This window comes from Bombus huntii, chromosome 16 (genome assembly GCF_024542735.1).
Source record: "Bombus huntii isolate Logan2020A chromosome 16, iyBomHunt1.1, whole genome shotgun sequence".
Classification (NCBI taxonomy): Eukaryota; Metazoa; Arthropoda; class Insecta; order Hymenoptera; family Apidae; genus Bombus; species Bombus huntii.
The window spans coordinates 1,195,426-1,217,628 of NC_066253.1; the positions used below are offsets into that span (position 1 = coordinate 1,195,426).

Here is a 22,203-nt window from a genome sequence, read left to right on the forward strand (position 1 = left end):
AAAACTTCCATCTAAAAAGTGTCTCGATTAACAATTTTCTCCAATTCTCTCCAACTCTAAAGATATACAATCAACCCACGTTTTTCTGTATTCCTTCGGTTATTTTCCACTTAGTCGCATGCCTGTAATATTCAAAAATATCTCGAAGAATTTGTTCAAAATACGAATGAATCGTTATTGGTACGTGATTTCCACGGAATATCGAAAAATTTATTTCTTAAAACGAGAGCAAAATTAAAATACACGACGTAGAAACAAGTGGCAAACTAATTACCAGAAATAGATTAGAATCGTCTGTCGAAAAGCTTGGGTATGACGTATCGCAATAAAATACAGAATTCGCTTCTGGATTATTTGGAAGTACGCGTAATATTTCTTTTGTTTTACTTTTATCAGAAGATACCAATTCTTTTACCGTGTTGCGTACGAAAAATCAAATATAAAAAAATGCAATAAATATAAAAATTCGACAAGTTGAAATCTTGTTACGAGGTTGAAAAAGAAAGTTTACAGTCGTTACAAGCTTTAATTCGTCCAATTTCCGTTGAAATCCTGTCAGCAAAATTCCAAACTATCGTTCTCTTAACTATGTTGCGTAACTTCGTAACAATAACGAATTAACAGGCTATTCGAGCAACTTGGAAATTATTCGATCTCCCCGCGCCATGGAATAATATTTTTAATTAATCGGCTCGTTTCGTAATTGGGCCAGTGCAAATGGAAAATTAAAATTCTAGCTGTTCGTCTGCTGTTCAATTCTGGATAGACTCGACGGTCGTGTAATTCAATTTGTAACGGTTCAATGATAAAAAGTACAAAGATTATGATATAAAGGGAAGAAGGAGAACGCAGTTTAGGTGTAGCTCGTTTATCAGAGGGAGAAGACTTGCTTGGCCAACTTGAAGAGCTTGGAATGAGTTTCTAGTTGCATTATACGCTCCGAGAATAGCCAAGGAATAACCGTGTTAGCGACAGAGTTGTATTATTTCGAGAAGTAAAGCATCCATCGCGTCTTTCGACGTCTAACTGCGTTTTACTTCAATTCTTAGGTTACGTTTATTCGATGTAATTTGGAATTTTTGCACGATGTTGATAAAATTAGTAAATCGACACATTATCGGCCAATGATTGTGAAACGATGAAATTGACGAATTGAATTATTCTCGATCCTAAGAAATAACGCGTAATGATTTTCTGACAAGGTATCGCTCCTTTGTTTCCAGAAAATTCAACTGAACGTTGCTCCTATCCATCATGGGTGGTGGACAATAAATTGTGGGTGGCTCTGGATCCGATAGCATCTCGACTACAGGCGTCGCCTTACAATCTGACGATTGTAAATCGACAGGAGACTCGTCTCGTGTGTCACTCCGTAGTCCCTCTTAACGATCGTCATGAGCATCCTGACAGAGAGAATCAGGTGCAGTACGTCGCCAAGGCTACTCTCGATTGGTAAGTTTCTCAGTCTTCAGTTCGTTAGTAAAAGTTACTTAAACTACGATTCGAACGTACAACGATATTTCAGCAAAAGATCTGGAATTTGATGTTCTGAAGCTTGATTGACAGAATAGAATTTAGGATTCATAATTTGGCACCCGTGACTCGGATCAGTAACGTGGGACCCATCAACTAGGACCCAAAGTTTAAAGTCCAACGCACAATATTCATAAGAAGGTCGCGTAGAATATACAAAATCAGGAAGCATAGTCCATAGTCTAACGGTGAACTCTTCTTTTTATCAAAGTAATGCAATGATGTAGAGTTGTTTGTGTGCGAGCTTGGTCTATCGATCCATAGTAGTCTACGATTTGCTCCAACTTCACAACAGCAACAGATTGATCGTAATATTCGAAATGGAACGTGTAGTCCAATTTATCATGGAATCGTACACGGCAGTGTAACACGAATATCAGAAAAATTATAAAGATCCGCCAGCTCTCTAAAAGTTACTCTGAGATATATTGCATCGTTAATTCGAGAATGGTTAAGACGTGAAATTTATAGTGTTCTACTAAGCTATGATACACTGTGAAAGGGTTGAAACGGAAAATAAAATGTACAAACAACGCAACGAACAGTAGAACACAACGAGTAACAAAATACGAAAGAGACGTGAAAAGCATTCATCCGGAAGAGGTATCGTCATGGTTGTTCCGGCTGTAGCAACAAACAAACGCGTTCACAGACAAAAGCATCGGTGTCGAGGTTGCTGGCACGGCGTGTAATTATGACGGTATGTCGCGATAATCCTTTCATCGCATACCGAAGACGCTCGTGCGCGCATAAATAAACAGCTTGCGTCGGATTAAACAGAGATCCTACGGTTCGGCTGGTACACGTGTCGGAATGTCAATATATGTGACCCTGCACTCAACCACTCTCTTCTGGTTCAAGTACTGTGCAACCGTGTTCGCGCCACGTAACATATCGCTTTTAATCGTCCGTGCCCTGTCTCGTCTAACGGGTGTCCCATTATTTCCGGATCCAGTTGCTGTTTTCGTTGAAATGAGCGCACCGGAAAATTAGATCTCTCGTTTCTCTTTACTTTCTTTCTGTTGTTTCTCTTCTTCTTTTTGTATTGTATATCGTGTTCTTTTTTTCTTTTTTTTTTTTTAGTAAATTTGTCCTTTTTGATGGATTAAGATTGGGTTTAGACTGAAACCGATAATTCCCATCTTTATTCGATCGATGTTTCTCTGTATAGCGCGTTAGTTCTAGTCTATGCGAAATCGATTCGTAGCGTTGGTCGAATTGAGTCTCCTCTTGAGTGAAATTCTTCGAATCTTCTGATCGTATCGGTCAGATTTTCGTAGCAAATTTTTTATCGTACTTCGTATTTTAACAAATTCAAATTTCATTGAACGCTTCTTCCTTAGAATTGCAACAAATAAAATTTATTTAATCCTCTGAAAATTCGCGAACCAAGTTGTTCGAGCCTACTGGAAGAAACTTGAGCAAATTCAAATTTCGTTTAAAACTTCTTCCTTGGAGTTCCAACAAATGATTCATAAATAAAATTCTTCAAATCTATCGAAGGGACAAATTCAAATTTCGCTTGAAATTCGCTCTTTAAAGTTGCAATATCAAAATCAATTGAAATAATGTGATATAAAAGTTGGAAGGTACTTTGTCTAAACCCTAAGTGAGAATATATGGTAAATTTGGAATAAAAGTTGAAAAATTGGTTCTTTAAGCTCTAAGTGAGAATAGATAGTAAATTTCCAATGAAAGTTGAAAAACGCGTTCTCGAAGCTTTAGGTGAGGATAAATGGCGAGTCTCGATTGAAACAAAAACCCATGTTCGAGTTTGTTCTGGCAAGTAGGTCATATATAGGAGCAGCGAGTAGTAAAGAACCGTATATGGTCAGACATCGGTTCTGTTCAAGCCGTGAATTAGTCTTCTCCCTCTTCTTTTCTTTCCTCCTTCCTTCACGTCGAAAAACTTAATGCTGGAAATTCCTCGAGCATCCGGAGATTATCCCTGCACCTCTACTTTGAGAAACTACTGCCGGGAAACAACTCTATTAGTAGATGGAAATCAATTCTCCTTAATCAGATAGCAAATTAAATTTCCATCGAACCGGACAATTGTGTTCTATTCTATACGTATACTTGCAAATCAGATACATTCGTATTTCTGAAATTAACAATTCATTCTAAAGAACATTTTCAGGAACTAAACATTCTAGTAGAAGCTCAAATTAGAAGACTTTGCCAGTATTCAGCCTCTAAAATTCACAATCAATCTAAGAACTTCGCTTCAAGTTTGCCGAAGCAGCTACAAACGCGGAACAGACCAAAATTTTCACGTCTTTGTAGCGAAATATTCTCCTACAATTCGAAGTACAGAAAACGAAAAATCTACTAAAATCCAGCTAAGACTCTCAGGCCAAAGATTTTCACTATACCCAGCCCTTCATTTTCACGACCAATCCCGAAACAACCCGTTCCAAGATCCTGAAAACAATTTCAAACCACCCCAAAACTTTCATATTTTCTGTGTAATAAAATACTTTCTTAAAATTCTACACCGTGAATTTTTTTAGAAGATCGAAGGTCCGCCAAAATTCCGTTAAAATTCTCGATGCAAAGATTTTTACGATACTCGTTCGTTCGTTTTCAAAGACAACCGTAAGGGCGTGCCATTTCGAAATCCCCGAAACTTCTATATCTCGACAATTTGCCACAATATCAAACTATTTCGAGGCAACGAACTGCGGATCACGGCAATATTCCATCGAAATCCTCTTTCTCATCTTCCCTCCTGCGAAAAATATGAATTCGCGGAAGAACAGCGCGTGGGATATAAAAGGATGGCCTTGAAAAGTGCCGGAAGAAACTCTCGCACGGTTCTCTAATAAAGTCGCGAGCTGGCGCGTAATCGCGGGCATATTAAAGCGCGAGGAGAGATCAGGCCGCGAAATAAGAAGGGGAAAATCCGGTGTCTGGATCCGTTCGAGCGATGGCTGACAGGATTTCAGAGGGATGAGACTCGCTCACAGTCGACCGAATATGTCGCGTCTCCTTTTGTTTCGAAGCTTATTAAATGGCTGGGCAATCGAAACGAACGAACAATCGAGGATAAAGGATCCAGGTATTGAATAATCGACGATTTTTATTCGGTACTGGAAATTTGTTAGACCAGAAGTTATTCGTAGACTGGAGTGGAAAATCTTTAACTAAATGCAATTGTATATAAAGAGTCGATAATGAGAGATCCGAAACATCCTGAGCCTATAGTCCTAGAGTCTAGAGCCTAGAACCTATAGAATTCATAGTTTGTGAGCCAAGATTCAAACTTGATGGGTGAAAATTCATGACACCAGTATTCGATTAGTATATGAACATTTGACTAGTAATATTTGAATTGGTAGTATATTTAATATTTAAGTATTTGAGTTAGTAGCGGGCTACTAGTATTTGAATACTAGTATATTCCATTACTGTATTATTTTGTCTGAACGTTAGGATTCAGGTAGTATAAATCAATGTTGAAGTGCAGACAATGAAGTCGAAATATTGGAATTGAACGACAGTAACCTATATAAATCATCGTGGCTGTTAATTAAAATCCAGAGTCAACATCACAATATCGTATCTCCTTTTGTCTCGCAGCTTATTAAATGGAGGATCGAAACGAACGATCTATAACGATGAATGGAATGGCTGCATTGTTGTAAGTGATGTAAAATTGAATTAGACCGCCTGTTACGACCGGCTGAGTGCAGGGGAATTGATGGTAATTAGGCTGCGACTGGATTCGATCGAGTCGTACCGTGGAAAAAAGGCTGCAGATGGGTGTTGATGTGAAAAATTGAGTTCCAGGGACCGCCACCACGATGGAAGCTACCGGGAAAGTGGGCTTTTTTTCACCAGGGTGGAGTCGCGCCAGATTTTATTTTGCTGCCGGTTCGAGTGCCCCGAAAATCGCGAATGAAAAGTATTGTGTGCACTTTATTGGGAATGTTTGCAGTCGATTTTTTCCGAATTTAGATTGATTTGTACGCAGAAATACTGACGGGTCTTTTGAAACTCGTCGAAAAAATTGCTCCGAAGTAATATTAAAGAAAATTCATTTTTCCATATCGTCTTTCTTTTATATAAAAAGTAATTTCTTGTATTGGGTAAATTGTTATTCAAGTAAAATTAGAAAATTTATAAAACTCCTATGGATGAAATAAATATCGATATAAATGTTTAATCATATTGCGATTTCGGTATATTTCTTGTTTTTGTTTGATTAATGTGAGGTTAGAGAAAAAGATTGGAAACTTTTTTAAATGGAAAAATTTAGATTACTGTGGCATGATAAAATTAATATTAATAAGATAAACTTAGGAAAATTGACGTAGACCTGTTTAAATCTGTTCTTAAATAAAATTACTCTTCAACAAAATGAATAATTGAGAAAAAGATTTTTCTGCGCATTAGTCAAAATTTATCGCCAGAAGAATATATTATTAATTAACTAATATAACTTTTTGCTATCTTACACACAAAATTACTGTATAAAATTGTTTAAACATAGCAAATACCAAGAGATAAATTATTTAAAACGAAAGATGCTACGCCATGTGAATCGAACCCGGGAAATATTGTATAATTAAAGCACAATGAACACTAATATCGATATACAATTCCGAACAGAATATTCACTTGATCAAACGAAGACAAATACCAACCGAACGAAAGTTGATAATTCTGTTCCTCTTTTAATATTCCTCTCTCTCTCTCTCTCTCTCTCTCTCTCTCTCTCAGTAATGATTTATTCATATCGTAAATCGTTACTCATTATACAACACAATTAATTCGACTGTAACGCGCATAATTAATTCCCCCATCCCTATGCTATCAACGATTTTACGTAATGCAAACATCATTATTTCAATTAATCGTACGCGGAATTAATTAAACATCGAACGAATATATACTTGAGGAATATAATTAAAAAAAAGAGATGAAATTTGTTCGAATGTTAACTTGTATCGGGGTAAAATTTTCCTTCGCGTTTAAACTGTAATAGAACTTAAACGAACCTCTTCCTTACGACGAGCTTTCATCAAATTAAACACAACTTGCGTTTTCATCCCTTTGCACAGTTTTATATATCAGTTGGAATATTTTCAATTTCGTTTATACTTCGATCTTTGGTTTAATGTATCAAGAATATTTACTTTTTTACTGAGTTCGATAATTATTCGTCCCGTAATTTTAGTTTGTGTAATTTTATGGAATTAATATTTTGAAACTCCTTTCAATCATTCATAATGGTTGCAATCTTTCGATTGAATTTTTAATTGATCGATATAACCTTGTTATGTAATTGATCCAATATTGAAAACTGAAATACACTGAGAAGATTGAATACGAGCATATTTTTCCAAAGAGTTTCCGATTTTTTACTTGGACTTGAGTATTTCTTTCGATTCTTTCCAAGATTTTAAGTTCCAGACCAAATTTTTAATTGTTGGGTATAATCCTTTTAAAAGATTGTTGTTTTTTTTTTTCATAAAAAATCGATTAAACGGTACAAAAGGCTTGTAGCAATTCTCCAATTTTTATCTAAATTTTTTCCTTCAAAATGCTTTCTTCAATTTTTTATAAAACTTCAATTTTCCAACTAACTTTTCATTTACTCCATATAACTTTTTAAAAACTGAATCTTTTATGAAAAATATCAATCAAATTGCAATAAAGGCTCCTAGAGGTTTCCCAATTCTATCTTAATTTTTACTGCCAAAATTCTTTCCCGATTCTTCGGAAAATTTCAATCTTTCAGTCCCTTGCTTCAACCGATTGATAAAATTCTTAAGAAAAATGTTCTTCTTTTCACGAATGATCAATCGTACGCGACTATAGGCTCGCATAAAATGTCGCGAAAAGCAAATGTAAATAAAAAGGACGTTTCACGAGAGGTTTATTTAGTTTGTTTAATCGCAACTCGACTTAACCCTGTTTTTCGAGCTATTTAAATGCCAGCCCTTGGGCTTTTCCCTCGAAACACTGCACTCTATAGGCACTCATTCACTGCTCGGACCTCTATTCAACCCTACTGATCCACTTTCACCCCCGCTACTCCTTTCAGAAGGGGATGAACACCGATACCCAGGTACATTCGTCGTGTTCACTAGGTTTCCGTTTCAAGAAATTTTACTGCTACTTCTGCAATCGTGCAAGTGTACATTGTGCAGCTTTTCAATACACGAATACTGTATTTTGTATAGTGGTTTTATGAATTTCGATAATTAAAGGTTGTTCAGTGAAGATCAATCAATTTTTAGAAATGAAAAGTCTCATGAAATTGAAATTTCAAGAATTTCTCGATAAGACCAAGTATTTAAGTCAATATTTAAGTATTATTACTACTCGAATACCAGCATCTTTAAATTATTGTTTGATGTAATACTCGAGTTAGTACGAGTTAGTATTTTCAGGTCGTATTAGTATTTCAGTGTTAGTATATTTTATGTGTATTGGTATTTGAGTATTAATATATTTATGTTACTGTTTGAGTATTGGCATGTCTGACTTAGTACCTGAATGTCAGTCTGTTTGAGTTAGTATTTCAATGTTAATGTTAAATATTTGAAATGACATTAGACAAACCAAGGAAATCTTACAAATCCTTTGTCCTTTGCATAAAATAACATAATTCATCCCATTCGCGAAGAATGGTAAAGCAACAACAATCGCCAGTCAGTTTACCTTCGACAAAAAACTTTCTCCATTAACCCAAACTTAAGTGTTCTACCCTAAAGCTTCGCTCGATCCGCTATGATGTGTCTCAGGTGGACGTCGAAGTCTGTCGTGGTCGCGACTCGGTAATTACCGCGATGTCTCGAAAACGGGGCTATTTACAGATCGATTAAAACGTCAGCCAGTTGCTAAGTATTCCCGCCACGACGCCCCTGAAAAATGGTTTCCCGTCACGCCAACTTCATCCCCACTCCTGTATATAATAACCGCCAGGATGCAGCGCGATATCCTCGCGGTAAATTATTGCAAATTCACTTTTTTTTTTTTCTTTCCAACTCTTTCCAGCGTCGTTCGTCTCGATTCTGAATCCTCTACTGGAAGATTTATCGATCTTTTATTGGCTATAGTTATCGATCGATTCTCCGCTACGAGCCTGCACCGTAATTTATGCAAAATGCTTGACGCTAATGAAGTACGTACTGCTTGTAGTCTGTTCGGGATGGCCAGGTGCATTTAGTTGTTCTTCTCTTGACAACTTGGACAAGCCTTATCAACTTTTAGTTTTATTATGGATTTAGGGCGAAGTTGGAAAGGCGGGCCGCTTGAGAAGGTTTGAAGAAGTTGAAAGATATTGGATATAAAGATGTTTATTGTCCAATAGACTCACAAAAGTATTCGAATGCTTGTAGTACTTGGACCAGATTCTCAGAGATTCTGAAGACTCAAATACTCAAATTCTAAAATTGTCAAAATCCTAAGGGCACTAAACTTATTTTCCTCGCCCCTATTTTTCCATAGTCATTCTACACGTCGTTTCAAAATCGACGAACCCTAAGTTGGCGCGCCAAGTTCAAATATTCAAGTACTCAAATTCCGAAGGTACGAAGCTGTAAATCTCGCAGCCCCTTTTTGTCCACAATCATTTTACAAATAGTCCCAGGAGCAACTGGAACGATGAACCTTTGGTTAGCATGCAATTGTTAGAAGAGACACAGGCCCTAGTGAGTTTCACGGATGCGGATGCGACTGTGCGTTGATAAATATTCGGACGGCCATTGTACGGGACCGCCACGATCGATATTCAACTCGGCCATCTCCTTCCTTCGCGATATTTATGATCGTTGTTCCCTGTCCCTGACAGAGAATAGCATTCCTTCGCAACGCTGTGTACAAAGGAGCTTTCGTTTCTATGGCCACCGAATCTCGTCGCGGGAGACTTTGTTGAATCGGTTCCTCCGTTTGCTGCAAACTGCTTCTGCCTTTCGTTTTGCCCGCTCCATTTAAATGGGGACGAGTGGAACACTGTTTTGGGGTGTCTTTTAGGGTTGAAAAAGGAGTGTTATTTAGTGAGATTTCTTGAGAGATGGGATAATCGAATCGAGGTGAAATTTTGCAATTTGGAGTGAAAGATGGGAATGAAATTTAGCTTTGAGGGAATTTGAATATTTATAAAATTAGCATTTGTGATTCTTTGACATTTTTTAAAGTAGAATTTTCCTATACTATTTATAGTTTATTTTACTAAATAAAAATGAAACGTAGCAGTTTGCTAGTTCGAATTTTTCTATTGTTATTGTATACTACTTGTACGTATTTCAGAGGTTAGTCCGTTTTGTAAAATTCATTTTTCAAAGGCGTTGTTCTCCAAAATTATAAAAATTAAATTATTTCTTCCTCAAATCTAAATATTTCTGACGTTTTCTTTTCTTTTTAAATGAATTTTATAGAGTCATTTAAAGAAGAGTTTTCGTGTCATGAAAATTGATATTTTCTTCTCACCTCGGTATATTTCTATCGTCCTAGAATAAATTAATTCAATTTCTTTCGTATGATAAAATATTATCAAGGACTTCTCTATAAGAAGAATATTTCAAGACGTTTCTCCTCAATCTGTTTTTGAAAAATTCAAATGCACTGGAAATATCATAGAATGGATGTATATCATCTTTTTAACATTTCATAGAATACGATAAAAGATTCGATGAACTTGTGAAAATTGTTTTCTAGGAACGATACAAATTTATATAAAATTTTTAATTGGGCTAATATTAAAAATGAATTTTGCGTAATTTTCATCTTAATATACCGGGGGATGAAGTTAGACATTATTGAAATTGATTTTTGATCTGTAATTCATGCAATCGCATAAACAATTTATTGGTTATTCGCACCACTAGCCCCATAAAATGATTATACTCTAGAATTACATATGCATGTTATAAAATTTCCATCGAATCGATGGCAATTCTCTTTTTAAATATAATAAAATGATTAACTGTTTTGCAATTCAAAATTTCTGTCTCTGTAATAAAACAATTTTTATTTTTTACGCGCATCGATAAATAAGGTGAAAAACATATTGCAAACATAAATTAATTACGAGTTTACACGGTGTGTCGAGTTTGATCATAAAAATGTCTTAAAATGAATAATCTCACGCAGAAATTCTCATTTCCAGTATGAAAGAAATTTCCGGTTCACGAGTTTTTCAAAAATAGTCAGTTTCGTATTCTATGTGGAATTTTTATCGATCGAGCCCCACTCTTATGCCATGAATCTTGAACAACGACGGTGATTTGAAAAATACGTCTAATAAAGATAAATTAATTTACAAATGCAGAAATGCACAGAATACGTATAACACGTGAAAATATATGAAATGGAATATATTCGTTATAATAGTCGGTGAAAACGAACTTCTGCCACGTTCTTTATCATAAAAATCTAAATTTCCATCGATATCCACGACCTATTAACAAAGATCGAAAAATAACATGTGAAATCGTAGTTGAAAGATTTTCATCATTTTCCTGGCCGAGTGTCGAGGTTATTGAATTAAAAGAGGCAACGTGAGGTCAGCCAGTATAAATATTCCCGGGGCGAGATATCGATATGGCGGACTCGATCGCGAACCCGTTGGTTCGAGCCCTGTGGCTGGTGCAACAGGAGGGAGACGCGTTCTTATCGGCGAGAAACGTTCTTATCGCGACTGTATATCGAGTCGACGAGCATCGTGCGCTGCATAAAACTTTCGTTCGATTCGACGCGGCCACGAAACGGGAATCTATTTCTTGGAGAGGCCGCTTTCGACGTTGTTACGTGTACCACGCCGACTTCCGGTCCCGCCCCCGCCTTCAGACAACCAGGATAAACGTGTTGTTTCCCTCGTAAATCTTGTTCTTTTTATTCCCAAAACTTTCCCACGGTTTTACACGTTATTATACATTTTTCTATACTCCATATATTTTCCTAGTTTCTTTTTTTTTATATATATATATAGTTTGATAGTGTTTGGCTTCTGTGGAGAAGAATGAAAGGATTTTTGAAATTTTCTGAGCTATCGATGGTCGGTTTAATAGTACCTGTAACAATATTTTCTTTTTCAAACCTTCTAGCGCTTATTTTTCCATTTTTTTACATTTTCGTAGCTCGCTTTGTAATTGAATACTTTTTTCGCTCTTTGTTACATGGAAAAGAGAGATAGGTTTTTGAAATCTTTTAAGGCATTGATGGGTAAGATAATTACCGGTTACGAACGAAGATTGCTTTAATAGTTATACAGTGCTTTCTACGATTCTTTTAGTGGTTCTTTTCTTTTTTTTTTCATTTTTACACAATTCTATATTTTTTATTTTTCTTTCGCATTTGAATAGTTCTTTCCGCTTATGCAGAAGAACTAAAAAAAGAAGGTTTCTGTAATTTCTAATATTTATGGGTAAGCCGACTATTGGTTACGAAAGAACCTTCGTTTCGTAGCGATAGAATATTTTTTTCAATTGCATATTAATCACTCATACAAGTTAAAAGCTAAACGCACAAAAACGTAGAACTCGTGCAGAAGAAAATTACTCGAGCACTTAACAAACCAACAACAATGGAACAAGATTATTTCTTAAAGCGGCGAATCATTAAAGATTTTCGAGATGCAACTACTACGTCGACGATAAGAACGTGTCGCAAAGAAAGAACAGGGGGAAACGAGTTGACGAGTAAACAGATAATCGCGAGCTTCTTTCAAATGCTTTTACGATCGCTATATATTTTTATAGGATCGCCTGAAGGGAAACGCGCAAGCTGATTTCTAACAATGAGAAGCGCCACCTTTCCCTTCCTCTCGTATTTTACTTCTCTTTCTTCGCGTCAGAGGGCCATTAAGGTCGCGTACACGGAATAATAAAAAGGAACAGCGCGGTAACCAGCGGAAACCGCGAGAATAAATCCCTTTGAGAAATTTGCAATCGTGGCAAAGTTGCTGGCAGGTAATTCATTTGTGGTAATGAGAGAATTCCGTTGGATTTGCCGCGCAAAAAGTAGCGGAAGAACCCTTGCCTGATGAATGTCACTGTCTACGTACAATTACTCTCAATATCGAGAACAAATTCTTGTTTACGTTCGCTTCTATCCGAAGCCACGAAAATACCAATAGAGCTGCATGGTTCTAGGGAATTTCTAGTTACTTTTGGATCGTGCATGTTTATGCAAGATGCTATTTTTATAGGGTATTGTAAAAGTTTATTTAAAAGTTGTATAGAGAGCGATGATCGTCGTTCGAGAATATTTAATATTAGAGAAGCTTTTCGTTTTAATACTTTCTACGTAGAAATTTGTTTTTTCAAGTAAGTAAAAGACCACTCGCAATATTATATGAACCGATCAAGCACAGAGACCGCACTCTATCCCGACCCTTCGCTTCCGCCATTTTCTAACATTTATCTCCGCGGTAACGCGCGACAGTGTCGCCAACCATACATTATTCTCGCCGATATCACGCTTGCCGCGAAAAAACATCTACGCTCGGGTATCGCGGACGAATTCATAAATCGATGAACGCCAACGGCAGAGCCTGTGCCGGATACTTGGAACGCGAGGCTACAAAGCCGCCGGATATATATCGAGGCAGCCTACAAAAACACCGGCGAATCCAACGGAACGCGGAGAAACTAAAAAAGAAAAGAAGAGCAGTAACAACGAACAAAGGGGAGGGGGCCGAGAGAAACAAAATCCCTATAGTACGATATGAAACAAAGTGGAACGAGGAAATCGCGCCTGTTTGCATCAGACACATGCTCAATTATGCTTAAAAAGCTACGTGTCACCATGCACATATACACACACTCCATCCTCGTTTAATTTCGTAGATGTTTCGCCCCGAAACGACAAAGAGAGGACTATTTACGGTCCAGCTGACTCATAACTCGCGTCCCCATCCTCCTTGCTTTTGATTCAATGGACCGAGGTGAAATGCATAAAAAGAAGCTTTGATCGAGTGCACGAGGTGTATGTATTGTATATGCGGCGGCGCTGCGTTTGAAACTGTCGAAGCCGGCTAGCCAGCTCTCGCTCTCGAGTTGGATCGTCCTGCAGCGTTTTAAAAAACCAGGGAAACGCCGGCTGGTTATTAGATCGCGACTACCACTCGACAACCCTGAAGGGTTTTATTGCAACCGTGCTGCCTCAAAGAACGCTTTTGATGGGCAGTCACGTCGGCCAGATGCGTTCGCGCAGGTAACGATGATTGGCCGGCGAAAAAAACAGTCGGTTCCACCGACACTGACCGCTTTTCGTTCGTGTAAATAGATTGCTCCGGCAAAAATCAGACGATTTCGGGGACAGGCTTTTCAACGGAAAAACGATAGTTTCACGGATAAACGCGATTGCAGGTTGCTGGAGGAGGATAGTGGAATGGGCGATTGTTGGCTGAGTATTTTGGTGAGGACATGTGTGAGTGACACATCGCTCTACCCTTTCGTCGAAACGTTTTTTTTTTTTTTTTTTTTTGTTTGTTTCTACGTGAAGTTGCGATTGCGTTTTCTGGAGCGGAGCGCGGATTACATGGAAATTCAGTGGACCGGTTGTTTAAAGTGGGTGATGTTTAGGTAGTGTTTTAGGTTAGGATGTTGGTTCAATATGGATTCTTGTAGTAAAAGAATCGATTCGATGATTTGGTTTTAGGTTAGAATAGTAATCCACGCCAGATCTTATCGACTAATTAGATTATTGCATGATAAATGTCGTTTTTGCACTAGAAAAGGAGATTAGATGAAAAAATCATTTGTTTCCGTGTTGTTTAGTGACATTTTTAGGTTAGGATAGTAATTCATATTAGATTTTATCAACTAATGACGCTATTGCATGATAAATGTAGTTTTTATCGTAAAAGAGGGAGATTAGGAGAAAAATTCACTAGTTTGTTGCGCCGTTCTAAGCTTGAAAGATAATCCATGCTGGATTTTATCAGTTATTAGGTTAATTGTCGTGACAAATGTCATTTTTAAAATGAAACGTAACGATAACCGTAACTGACTTTTTATGAACCAACTGCAAAAAATGAAACTTTTTTATCGGAATAGGTAAATGTACAAAAGAAATTACTCTTGTCATTTATTCATATTCTAGTCCCTCAATCTAGTAAATTTTATTTCACCTTCATTACATCTCTTCTCAGCAAATAATACTTTGCTGTTAGTATCATGCTAAGAAATGGTCTTTCTCTCTGCAATCAACCCAATTTCATCTGGGGCATTTTTTTATGAACCCATAACTCGCTCTTATAGCATCCACTTTTTCCTAGGTATTCATCAAGCTTCTAATCTTCCTAGTGGAAAAGTGTCCAAGAGAGAATAATTCTCAGAAAATATCCTGACTTAACCGAACATTAAGAAAACACCGACAACGCTATAAAAGAACAAAGAATACGTAAAGAAGCGTAGATGTCGCCAATGGATGTCAAACCATGGCGACGCAAGTCTTTTCTTACTTAATATTCTTTAAATTACCATTGTTTTTACCCAAACCATATGAGCCTCGTAAATAAGAAGAAAACTACTGTTCTATATTTGAACTACATATTTACATATATTATTATAATAATAAATTCATAAAAGACATTTACTAGTGTTTGAACGCTTTCGTAAAATTTAATCCAATTTAATATTAGAATAGAATACAATTAAAATTTAGATTAAGGATCACGCATCGAAGGTCGCCACTTTTAGTGTAAACTTGACGTGCAATTTCCTTAGCGTCAACGCCGTCTACAAAATATCACTATCTAGTAATTTATCTATAGAAAGGCTGCTGCAAAACAGGCATGAACAGAAGCCGTGGATGCAACCATCGACGCGTTTAATTTTCACCTTGGTTGACCCGACTTTCATCTCTGTTTCCGTTTTAACTCATTGTTTCGTATCAGTGCAATAATCATCCTTATGATATGCATACACAAAGCAGCCCTTATGAAAAGTAACAAGATTACCAATCTATTAACTGACATTCTTATTGTATTACAAAAATAATCATATTATTATCGTCAATACGGTACTAAAAATGAACAGACTTCCGATCTAAGATTATATTTCTTTCTTTTTTTCCTCTTCTGAACAATTACTTGTTTGCAGCTGTATCATTATCCCACTGGCTTTGTGACATGTATAATACTAATAATAATAATAACAATACTGCGTTAGCTTATTTTTAATTGGAACTAGAGAAAACGGCGGGGAGACGCTCTAATTCGATCGATATATCGTATTCCGATACGTGTGTTCAATCTTGGAGTGGAATACGGGGCATCAGAGCCACCATTGTCGTTCATTTTTTTCTTTTTCTTTTTTTCTTTTTTGTCATCTAGCGATTCTTATTTTAGTCGACTTTACAGCATCGATTTCATGTGAAATTGCAAGAAAGAAACGGGATACATCGATATTTCCTTTGTTTCCTTTTGTCGCAAAATATTACGGGTTTTCTTATCTTTTCATTTTTTGGTTTCCCCCAAGTTGTTACAACATTATCTAGTTCTTTTTTAAATACGTTCTGCCTTCGATCCTTCGGCCCTTGTTTCATGTTCTTTAATACTCGCAATATGCCAGCTCCTATTTTGCAATTCTCTGCTTTATAGCTTTTCTCATCCCTCTATTCTGTTTCCCTCTTTGTTTTTCCCGTGCATACGTGTATGTGTATATTTTCCCTTTTTTTCCTATTTTTTGTTGTTTTGCTATCCATTGTGTGTACTCTGTATTTATTTTCGTGCGCGCTGTACTTTTCAATATTTTCTATGTAGCCGGCTCCTCCATGTTTTTCATCTCAGCAGCTTCCATTTTTCAATATTTGCGTGCTCTCGCCTTTTATTCCCCGGGCATCTCGTTTTTCCGCCGATATCTCTCGTCTTTCCTTTCTCACTTTTATGTTATTAAAATTAAGGAAACCGGTCGATACCATTAAACCTTTTAATATACTGTAATATATCGCAAAATGTCCCTAGAACCCTAGGGAATATTTAAGGATTATTTTTAGAATGTTCCGCCACATGCAGTATGCATTTTTGAACATGCATACCGTTTTTGAAAGTGATCTTTATATCATTTTGGAAAATTATCTTCGGTGAGTTATGCATCTAATAATAAATTCCAACTGTAATTTTTTACTAATATTATGGTAAATAAATTTATTTATATCATAGAATAATACAACCTGCGTGAAAACATTAAAGTAAATTTAGAACATTTGAATTTTGAGAAACAGGTTGGATAGACGTGTAGGTTTGAATTTTCTCTGGAGAGCTTTAAACATATCAGTCATACGAGTTTATATTGTAGGAGCTCATACCTCGTCATTAGAGATTCGTCAGCATCCCCAAATGGAATGGTATCATTCAGTAATAAGGATAATTTCGGTCTGTACTCGGTGTTGGCAGCGCTGCTAGTCGATTTCAGCGAATACCTGACGGAATGTTGGACATTCGTGGGATCGAGGATTATATCCAGCTTCGTCGGGTTTTCCAGGCTGTTCTATCGGGAAACATTCCAGATAGCTCGGTTAACCAACGAAAATTATTCGAACCGTTTCGAGAACGAAGGGATGAAGTCGGTTCTGTGATTACTAGGATGGGAGCCTGTAGCTTGAGAATTACATCGTTAAAAAATTTTATAGAAAGACACACGCAAAGATTCGAATGAAATTGAAATAGGAAAAATTGTTGAAATGATATTTTACAGGTACTTTTCCTTTTTTTATTAGAATTTATTTTATTTTATTAAAACTTTTTATTAGAATTTAATAAGAGCTTTACGTTTCATTTTAGATTACAATTGTGTTTTTCTTCTACTATATAAAAATCAATCTTGTTATTCTTTTAGCCTAGTATCGCTTTATTTTTATCTTTCCATGTCATATTTTGTCGAGAGCTGTTCTATTTCGCTTCATTTCAAATTTTGTCGCAATTCTTCTTATTCTTTCCTTGAGACAGTATTGTGGTCGCGCTTTACTTCAACAAATTCATGTATGCATCGAACGTCTTCATTTCCTCAGAGAGATACTATACGTCTGCGAGAAGTATGGTTACAGTTATTTCAACAGGAAATAGAATGTAGAGTAGGAATTTCTAAAATATGCTGGTTGTGCCAGTTAAAATTTTGAGGGGACGATAAACGTTGCATACACCTTTTGGTAACATTCAACTGAATTTTTAAATGAAATAAAATATCTATTTCTGACGATTGATCTATCAAATTTCAATTCCACGTTTCAAGATAAAATGAAAATAAAAGTGATCTAATAATATCTAGAAATCTAAACGATTTTCAATTATTCAATTTATTCAATTCTTCAATAATTTATTTAATGTACTCCAATGAGAAAAGAAAACCTGTCGTAACACAAAAATCCCCATAATGTCACTAGAATCTTCCTAACGATAGTCTCGTAAAACAGCCCATTATATCAGTAGAACCTACCTAAACAAAACTTCCTGTACAATCAGGATCTACCATCTATCTGCTCATTTTTATCCACTAATACTACAAAAATGATCCAAAGGAGCTCATACTAAAGAAACATTTACATCACTTTCGATAATTACCTATCTGCGTCACTTAAAGCCACCCCGTAAAACACCTAAAATTCCAATTTCCCTTTAACGACCACCCACCGTATTTTCGATCCTCTCAAAACAAACACTCATCCCTCGTTCGCCAATGACCCAACGTAAACACGCCCCTGTCGTTGACACTCACCCCTTCTCAGCCTCGACTTGGAGAGAAAAAGATCGACGGTCTGACTGAACGCGAGCCGCGTGTCCCTGGAAATAGCTAACCACCCTCGAAATTCACCGTAAAAGATTCGAGTCACGTAGTTGGCCGGTAATATACGGAGGACACGTCCACCCCTCGGCTAGTGGAATGGGGTTAAGGAACGAACGTATGTAGAGAGTGAGAGTCACGGGGTAAACAAGCGTGTCTCTTCCTGTCGGCGGAGATCGACTTGGCTGGAAGTTGGACGTTTCGGTGGTCAATCGACCAGAAAATTGCTCGTTGACCGGTGATCTAGCGACCGGAAGCGAGGCCACGCTGCACAGGTTCCTGTGCTGAAATCATCGTCGAACGTGCCGTTTACCGGCGATGTATGGCTCCGTTCACGTCCTTCAGTTTATAGCTCCTTGCCTACAGGTCTTTTTGCACCGATTTTTGGGTTGCGATAACTTTGGATGCTTTTGGAACAACCTGTAGGTACACTTGTTGCGTTTGTGAATAAATTATAGAAATTGGTTTCTCAATTTATGGAGTTACGGTGACAAGATTTTATGGAATCTTTTCGTGTATTTGGAGGAAATTTGAGGGGAGAGTTTTGAGACAACCTGTAGGTACACTTGTTGCTTTTGAGGTTAGGTTATTACCCGGGAAGTATCCTTGAGTTCATCCAAGTATATGGGTTTTGCGTAACATAGTAATATTTGAATATTTTTATCATGGGAGTACATGCAGCTTTTCTCGATAGGTTATTGAAGTTTGATGGATAAGTTCTGAAAGGACCTATAGGTGTACGCACAGCAGATTTTGTCAAAGTTGAAGTTCGTTGGAAAGATTTTGACCAGTCTGTAGGTACACTTGTTGCATATCAGATAAGGATTCGAAAATGTTTTTGAAATAAAATGTTACAGTTCTCTGTAACTTCAATGTAGCGTAACACAAGAAATATTCTACCGAACCAAAAATAATGGAATTACTATAGCAGGATCCAAAAATACATTTCATTCAATTTCACTCGATGAAAATGAACCAAACGCGATACTTTTCAAATTATGCACTTCGTAATTAATTATCGTGTAAGGCTTTATCATGCTTAAAGCGAAACAAGTAAACTCTCCTAAATCAGGAATAATCGAATTACAGGAAATGGGATCTTGCGCGCTCTTTCAGGTGGTTCACAGAGCCTGAAGCCGATCGCTAGCCAATATTATTTTTCATAAATCTCTCCGGGGCATATTTACGCGGCACCAGCTTCTCTAATCTCTTCCTCGTAGCCGTTGTTTGTTATCATTATTCCGTCTCGGGGCGGCTAGTTTTTGCGCGTGCCACCCCCTTCGCGAGATTTATTTCGCTGTTTACAATTAGTTTCTGAGCCTGGCCTGAAAATGCATCGCGATGCCACGACGCGCGGCCCGTCCTCCGTGATTTAACAAGCCGCGTTCCCAACGATGCTTTCCTGGGCGAGCTTAAACGGGAATTTATGGCGCGGCTGCCTGTCGAAACAGAAACGCGGCCAGTGCGGTGATATCGTGAGGAGAAAAAAAGGAATATTACTGTAGTGTAATGTAGAAGAATAGTGGATAAGGAACTCGTTTAGGTATTGTTACGAATAGTGATCGTAGAGTTTGATTTATTTTATACAATTGGGAAGTTTCGTTGGTTGGATTATTCGTTTCTTAGTATCCTACAGAATGATTCAGAAAAGCTGGATATGTATGTTTTTCTAAGAAATAACAGATATATATTTCATAGTTTGTTTAATTAAACTATAACAATGTATACTTATTCCTATAGACTATATGAAATTGTAAGAAAGTTGATAAGCGGACGGTCCACGTTTCTACTTTTTGTACAAGGTGTTTTATAAAATGTAGGACCTATTTGAGGATCGGGCACGGGATACTAAAACGATGAAAAAGATTCCTATTTGACCATGTTCCAAAGCTATAGCCACATTCGTGTTACAATGATCTGCGACGGCTTACCTTCATAGAAATTGTTCACGTGCTATGAAACGCCCTGTATAATGGGCGTAATCTGCCCAAAAAATGAGCACCTGTTGTTACTACCAAAACGGTAGTTTCCCTTTTAAAATTAAAATCTCCTCAAAATGAAAATGCGAAAGAGCATCCTTTTAACTGCTTTCGACGTCCCCAATTAGTCCCCATCCTAATTCACAAGAAGTAACATGATATAATAACTGTCGGTAACTCAACGATAACCGAACCATAGTCGTCTCATGCCGAATCCAGCTTATCTTCCACGATCTTCCCTGTCCTGGACTCGTTTGTTTCGATATTACTGCGTGGAGGGTTGCGATCAGCGAGCCTGCGGCTGCGTTTGCGGCCGCAGTATCTGCCGGATATCGCGTGAGCCACGCTCCACGGAGCACGCTGTTTGATGCATCTTCGTCACGAAAATAGTTAGCTACGGCCAGAAGAAAGGCATTCGTAGGGTTAGTGGGGTGAACGTCGATGATGGGAAATGAAGGTACAGAATGGAGAATAAGAAGAGATATAAGGATACGTAAATTGCTCTTGTTATGGAGGTGCGTGAATCTTTTCTTTTTGATGGATATCGTACTAACTAAATATTACGCGATGAGCTGATGAATAGTAACGAATATCAAATTTGTCACGTAACGAATACCGAATGTAAGAAATAACGAATATTAAATCTATCAAATAATCGAATATCGAATGTAAAATACGAAATATTAATTACATCAGACCCACAAATATCAAATATAAGAGATATCGAATTTTGCCTGAACGAGGTATAAACTTGAGTAAGGAACTTTGCCCCTCGAAAAGTAATCTTCGGTAATCCAATAAAAAGACCTATAAAATAATCCTAACCTAACAAATCCGCCAACTAAAAAGGAATGAAATAATTTAACCTGAAATAAAACCTAACCTAAAAGAACCACCAAAATCCATATACCAACACTGAACAATAAAATCTCCAATTAAAAAGAGAACTACGAGAGGAAAAGAGAGCGGAGAAAATGGAAGAACTTGGCGAAGAGGAGCATCTGGAGGGAATACGAGACCAGAGGAGAGGAAAACAGATGGAACGATGAGTTGCAGAAGGGTGGAAGGCCCTCAGGTGGAAAGGGTGCACGTCAAATTGGCCGCATAAGCGTGCTCCTTTCATTGAATCGTCTAACGACCAGACATAAATTAGATTGGAAACTGGAGATGCCACGGGAAAAGAGCCGTGGACGATTTTCTGCATCTGGTAACCTCCTTAAGGCCCGCCGGAACGACGACAATATGTGACTGGGGTAGGGCAAGGGAGAGGGAATTTTATTTCATTTTTGGCTGACGTTTTTCGATTGAATTCGCCCACCATTTTTACCTCCGTTTTTACGAGGCTCCCGCGAGCGAAAAAAAAAAATTATTGGAATCGTTGTTGCTACGATCGGGAGTGGTTTCTTTATGGGAATTGCTTGTTCGAAAGAGCGTTATCAAGGGGAAGAAATTTTACTCGTGCGGTTTATTCGCGTTTTATCACGGTACTAATTTTCGAATCCTTTTTCCCAGACATTCGAAGGTAAATAAAGATTGGATGCGAGTTCGGAGGGTTGTAATTTCGAGTTTTCCAATGTTCATATGCTTCTTTAAAGATTTCTATTCCACCGTTCGATCGATGTACATAGCGACATTTAAGGAAAGTTTGAAGATAAAATATTTCTTTTAAGAAATTCGAAGGCAAATAAAAATCCTGACACGAATTTTGAGATCGCAGATTCGAGTCTTTCAACGGTTCAAATTCCTTTCTCCTTCCTGGAGATTTTTTACCTCTCTCCGGTAATTTGCCTTGAATTTTTTAACCTGCAAGCCAAGTTTGATTACCGAGTCGAATAAGGGATGAAGTCACCGGGGGAGTTTGTGGATTGTAATTTCCGGTGGTTGAAACTTCGTTGTTAACGCGAGCTACTCGAAATAACCGAATTAATTAATTAAAGCAAAGTATTATTAAT

The 22,203-nt window shown here is 37.3% G+C and overlaps 1 protein-coding gene across 3 annotated transcripts in view; it reads left to right on the plus strand.

Moving 5' to 3' along the window:
- Positions 1–22,203, plus strand: part of LOC126874834 (uncharacterized) — a 318,734-nt gene that overhangs the window by 274,824 nt on the left and 21,707 nt on the right. For all 3 annotated transcript variants that reach the window (XM_050637322.1, XM_050637321.1, XM_050637323.1), the window contains one exon: positions 1,224–1,452. In XM_050637322.1, coding sequence (XP_050493279.1) covers positions 1,224–1,452 — 229 coding nt within the window. The remainder of the gene's footprint in view (positions 1–1,223; positions 1,453–22,203) is intronic.